General features: G+C 31.0%; 1 protein-coding gene across 1 annotated transcript; it reads right to left on the reverse strand.

The window, feature by feature from the left end:
* Positions 1-810: 810 nt before the first annotated feature.
* Positions 811-3,233, reverse strand: LOC118051029 (L-gulonolactone oxidase 3). Its single transcript, XM_035061533.2, has 3 exons — positions 2,313-3,233; positions 1,939-2,194; positions 811-1,836 (listed from the first exon to the last, which is right to left on the reverse strand). The coding sequence occupies exons 1-3, from the start codon at positions 3,102-3,104 to the stop codon at positions 1,028-1,030; spliced, it is 1,857 nt and encodes a 618-aa protein (XP_034917424.1). The 5' UTR covers positions 3,105-3,233; the 3' UTR covers positions 811-1,027.
* Between the last annotated feature and the right edge of the window lie 3,141 nt (positions 3,234-6,374).

Raw genomic sequence — 6,374 nt, forward strand, 5'->3', positions numbered from 1 at the left:
ATTTTTCAAAAGAGATTTCCCAGCTCAAGCCGCGTCCTCAATAATTTAGGTTTTTTTTTTTTTTTTATCATTAATTTTACCTCTATTAATTAGGTCATGTTCCCCCCCGCCCCCCTAGTGATGATGACGTTTTAAGGCAATTGTATTTTAATAATGATTATTTTTTAAAATATATAAAAATAATTATTTTTACTTTTTAAAAATTTACTTTAACATCAATATATTACTAAAATCATAAAAAAATAATTCAAAGTAAAAAAGAAAATAAAAAAAATTAATTTTTTTAAAAACATATTTTAAAAATTTAAAAACAAACGTAATTTTAAAATCAAAAATTTATATATATATATATATATATTTAAAATTACAGGTTTATTTTGTTTTTCAAATTCCACCCTTGCATCATGATTTCATCCAGCAAGGAAAATAAAGTGGAACATAGTACCATATGATTTGCGCTTTAAACGACATGTGTTATGATTTTGTTTGGTACATGCTTAGAATTATATTTATCCAAAAAAAAAAAAATTATCCCAAAGAACATGCTTAGAGTATTTATTTACGGATGGAGCTCCAGTTATTCCAAGAAAAATAAAATAGCACAAATAGCTAAAATAGGATTTTAATAAAAGCATAAAGCTATGACCTAGTAGGTGATTAATTATAATTAATCTAAAATAATATTATTTTTTAAAAAGTAAAAATTAATTCGTTCTTATCTAAATTTTAACTGAATTTTACAGTATCAACTTCTATCTAGTTAAATACGGACAAATCTCGTCAGGTTGTCCCGTCAAAACAATAAAAAAAAAAAAAAAGAGAGAAATATTCGATGAAAAGAGAGAGTACACGAGACATGTGCTCCACTCATCTAATCCACTACGGGCATGGATTTTATGAAGCCACGCCAAATACTTTTCAGTTGTCATCCATTTTATTTTATTTTTTATCATTATTATGAACTGAATCCGTTTCACATTGTGGAACAGCAACAATTAAGTTTGGTGGGAGTCAAAATGTGACAGTATTATCTTGTAGCTGATGATGAATACCTGCAGACCCTAGCTTCTTCATAAACCAGACCTTGCTCACAGAAATACCCCTTTTTAGGGCTGCAGTGTATGTTCTCTGAGCATATACATTGCCCCTCTAAGGCGCATCCGTCAGCTTTCGCAGCTTCTTTACCATATAATATCTCATCTGACCATTCGCCGGAGAACATGTTCTTGGGGTCCAGTTGCTTCTTTGCTGCTAGAAACTTGCTGAAATTAGGATACTTGTGCTGCAAATCCAAGAACGCCAAGTTCCTGTTCTTAGCCCAATGTGGTTTTGCCCCGTATTTGAAGAATGCCATTTGCTCCACTTCTTCCCACACGTCTTGGTTTAGCCTTGGAGTTGAAGAATCATCAGCACGATAATAGTTAAAATCAAGGACTACTGAGTCCTCAGATTGGCCTAGATATGCTTGAGAAGCCTTGATGAAACGTATCAGGAAACCATTGTAGATGTCGACCCCGCAAAAATTCTCTGGTTTAAGATCTCTCAGTTTCTTCACATCGCGGAGAAAATCTCCAAATTTTGAAGCAGGAAATATTGCTGTTGTCTCGTAAAAGAACAGGCCACCGATTCTTGGATCCCAGGCACAGGAGGTGTCGATCTTTGTTGAGTATAAACATGAACCTGAGGTCTGCATTTTTCCCTGATGACCCACTACTGGATAGCCTGTAAAGATGAGGCCATTCTTCAATCCGTTGGCCACTAACTTCTTAAACCCCACAAATGTGGTTGCCAAGGCACACTTTCCGTTCACATTACGCGCACTCTCCAGTAATTTCTCTGCATATTTTCACATCCCTATGTGAGTGGAAAAGAGAAATCCTTTCTGGCATGTTTTTGACGACAACATAATTAGAAACAGGAGAGAAAGAAGAGCAGTACCTGATGATCTAGTTGCTTTGGAGACCACAATTGAGTTAGGCTGAAATCCAAGGAAATCATATTCTCCATTACCAGAGGTGCTTAAGGGAACTCTGTAATCATATCTGTACACAGCTGTATGCCTTGATGGGTACCAAGTAACATCAGCAAATTCATATTTCTTACCATGATCCATGAATATATCCTCTATGTGAGCATCATCTGTGAAATTATACGCTACGCTTCTTTTGAATGCTGGCTCTAGAGACAGCTTCACCTATTAGTCATTTAGGATTTGTTGTTATTCAATAAACTCACCAAGTAGAAAAATTGAACATCATGATCATAAAGTTGGAGTCTAGGATCGTTACAAAATGAAAGCATCTGAAACTAACCTTGGAGATGACACCCAGCATTCCCAATGATACTTTTGCTGCATTCAAGAGGGGATCTTTGGCTCCAATTCTGATAATTTTAGCATATCCTTCAGATTCTCTTGCAGGGACGATAAGGTTAAGGCCAATAACATGGTCGTGGACGGCTCCGCCTTTTCCCCACCAAGAACTCCCGTGTGCCCCAGTACTAATTACTCCTCCGACACTCACACCCTCCCAATACGGTGCTGGCACCAAGCTCAATCCAGATCGCTCAACCTCGTCGATAAGCTCGCGGAGACCTACGCCCGCATCAGCTGTCACCGCTAAATTAGCGGCGTCAATGGCAATGCTAGAATTATACTGCAGTGTGCTTATCAACATTGAGCTGCCATGCTGTGCATCATCTGGGCAGGCCAACTTTGGTATTGTGTGCGAAAACCGGCTAACCACCTTCACCTTGAGGTTATTTTGATTAGCATGTGCAACAGCTAACCTCAGCTCTTCTTCTGTCGTGGGGTAAGTGATGCTTGGAACATGACAATCTTTTCTGTCATTCCATACACCATAGGAGTTGTAAAGGGTGCAGCCAGCGTCGCTGCATTGAACCGGGGGTGGTGGCAGCATGGCGTGGGTCATGGTCAGTGTGACTGGACCCCAAATAGTGAGGTGCAAGGCACCAAGGAGCCACCGGAAGGAGGACATGGGGCCTGGGTTTAGATTTCTGGTTTTGGTTAGGTGAAGTCTCCTATAAAATGGAACTTTTTTGCAAGACAAAGCTTTGAAGGGAGATTCTAATGGGGTCTCTAACATGAATTATACGCCAAGATTGGTTTATTAAAAAAAAACAAAAGTGTGGACACAGATTTGGATTATAGGGATACTGCGCTGCCTTGTCTTCTGCAGAAGTCATTTGACTTTTTAAGAATGTGAGAGAGCCGTGGTTAATTTGGAGATATCATTGTGTCCAGGAATCTAGAGATGGCAGCTATATATCCTATTATTTACATTTGCAATTGCATACGCGGTATGCCAATTGACCCCACTCAATCTGGCAAAAACAGTAATTGCAAAATTTTAGATATTATTTTCACATGTATCCCATGAAATCATAGCAAATTATATTATATAAAGAATTATAAAGATATTAATTTAATTAATCAGATTTTAAATTTATTTTTTAAAAATTATTAATTTAAGTTTTATAAATTTTAAAATCACTGGTTGTTAACTTCAAGACTTGTGAGATTAGTTAAGTGTACTTAAACTGACCCTACATCTATGTTAATAAAAAAATATATATAATAACTGTTTTTTTTTTAGAAAAAAATTAGATTATTCAATTAGATGAGAAATAAAATAAGTGAATGTGAAGCATGAATTTTTAAATAAAAACTTATTATGAATTGTAAAGCTATTTTCAATAAATAAAAAAAGTAATGTTTTATTTATTTTTATGCAACTGTATAAAAAATATAAGAAAATAATTAATTTCAACCATATAAAAAAAAAATCTTTTATTGACTATTTATGAGTTTCTTTTTTTAATATGGAAATTAGATTTATGTATAATTATTCAAAAAGTAATTGTTGATATTAACATAAAAACTTTAATTTTATTTGAAAAATTCAAAAAGTAACTGTTGATATTAACATAAAAAATTTAATTTTATTTGAAAAACATGGCATAATCATATATTATTTTAATAATTTTTTTAAATATAGTTTAATTGTAAAATACAAAAAATGAAATAATAATAAAAAAAGTGTAAGGCCTCAAAAAGGCTAAGCCTATGTTTTACACCATGTTATAACCCACTGTAACAATGGAAAATTGGGGTCTAGATAATTTAAACTCTAAAAACCTAAATTTTAGCATTTTTCACCTTAAAACATAACAAGAATCTTAAAAAAAAAAAAAAAAAACTTTCTTAACCCCAAAACACTTTCTAATTGGTTAAAAAAAACACAAATCAAACCAAAAAAAAATAAAAAATGAGCCATGATCTATCTTTTAGCATAATTAATGAATAAAATCACTTTTATTGAACTTTCCTATTCAAGACAACTCATTAACACCTAGATCTATATATTTTATATATATATAATTAGAATGTGGTTGACCAAAACTATTTTTTTTTTCAATTTTTTTTCACTGAATTTCTCTCTTTTCTCTTAGCATTGAGAGATAGAAATATAACAAAAATAAAATTAAGAATTAAATGTAAATATAAAAAAATTGAGCCCTGATCTATCTTTTAGCATAATTAAAGAATAAAATCACTTTTATTGAACTTTCTTATCTGAGACAACTCATTGACACCTAGATCCTTTTTTTATATAATTAGAATATAGTTGGCCAAAAGTTTTTCATTTTTTTTTTTTGCTGAGTTTCTCTCTTTTCTCTTAGCATTAGCATTGAGAGATAGAAACATAATAAAAATAAAATTTAAGAATTAAATATAAATATAAAAAATTACAAGGACCAAATATAAAAACAATTACAAAATTGAGGGATTATATTGTAAAAACTTGTAAAATTGAGAGACAATATTATAATTTGGGGCGTCTAAATCTTGCATATGGCCCTACGGAAAAAGAAAACACAAAACAACTTTTATTTTAAAGTTTATTTTGTAATTTGTAATTATAATTTTAGATACTGAATCATCAAGTCAGACTTTTATAATTTTAAATTTTGATGTGTAGTCTATATTATAATGAGTGCTGTCCAATGTACGTGTGATCTGTTCATCAGAATAATTTCTTTTGATTAGCTTAAATTAACTTTATAAAGCAATTTCTTTCGGTACAATCGAGCTTAAACGTTTCCTACTGCAAGTGGCATTAACGTTGGTTTTATATAATTAATTAATATTGGTCGAGGAGTGTGGTTGAGATTGTTTTTAAAATATTTTTTATTTAGAAATATATTAAAATAATATTTTTAAAAAAAATTATTTCTAAAATCAACTCTTCAAAATGATCTAAAAACATAAAAAATATATATTAATTTAAAATAAAAAATAAAATATTTTTATTTTTTTTATAAACACAAAAACAAATAGAACATTAATACAACTACAAGACAACTCAGCTAGTTCATTGTTCATATGAACCAGGCAACCCCTTTCCTTATTTATTTTTTATTTTCAAAGTTTTATGTCCTTTCAGTTGACTTTTTTTCTTATATTAATTTTGAAATTATATTAAAATTATCAAAGACAGTATTGAGATGTTCGGCACAACAAAAAATCAAGTATAGTCTTAAATTCTTAGCAATTTGTTTGGACGTGAGTAGGAGCCATATCTTTGCTCGTTACTTAATATTAATTTGGATCCATATCATCATCAGTACTTTAATGATAGTTAATTAATTAGTCCAGCGTCCATTAACTGTTCCTTCTTCTTTTTTATGATTTGGTGACTTTCTTTCTTTTTCCCCAATTGATTTATTATTAAATAAATAACACATGAGTTTGTGGTCTAATGGTTAGAGAGACTTGTTTTCTTCTTTTACACTAGGATTCAAGTCCCATCTGTGTATGCCTTATCATCCTTCGCGGTGCCTTACATGCTCATTGGAGCTTGCAGGATGTTCAGTGAGTCCGAGGATTAGTTGTGGTGCGCGCAAGCTGGCTCGGACACTCCGGGTTATCAAATAAATAAATAAATAAATAAATAAATGATTTGATAGTTGAGGAGATGTACTTCTTTAATTTTTGTTTTCATTCTTGAGTTTAAACATGGAAGCAGATTATTAAATTTCTGAATACAGTAAAATTGTGTTTGAAAATGTGATTGAAATATGATTTTGTTGTTTTTTTAATATTTTTTATTTAAAAATATATTAAAATAATATATATTTTTTATTTTTTAAAAATTATTTTTAACATTAATAAATCAATAAAAATCAAAATTTATGAATTTAAGAAAAATAATAAGAAGATGAAGGATTACTTCCTTTCTTTTGGGTATATTCAAGCTTTAAATTCTTCAAAGAAAAAATATTTTCACAATTCAATCCGAGAAAAGTCACCATTGTGCACTCATCATGGTATTTTAAAGATCAAAGATGATTTA

This window comes from Populus alba, chromosome 18 (assembly GCF_005239225.2).
Source record: "Populus alba chromosome 18, ASM523922v2, whole genome shotgun sequence".
In the NCBI taxonomy this organism is placed as follows: Eukaryota; Viridiplantae; Streptophyta; class Magnoliopsida; order Malpighiales; family Salicaceae; genus Populus; species Populus alba.

Bases quoted from the DNA above. Each gene is read 5' to 3' on its own strand.
- LOC118051029 (XM_035061533.2), bottom strand. From the start codon at position 3,104: ATGTTAGAGACCCCATTAGAATCTCCCTTCAAAGCTTTGTCTTGCAAA. The intron at 2,195-2,312 runs GTTAGTTTCAGA...AATGACTAATAG, and splicing joins TGCTGGGTGTCATCTCCAAG to GTGAAGCTGTCTCTAGAGCC. The intron at 1,837-1,938 runs GTACTGCTCTTC...GAAAATATGCAG, and splicing joins CAAAGCAACTAGATCATCAG to AGAAATTACTGGAGAGTGCG.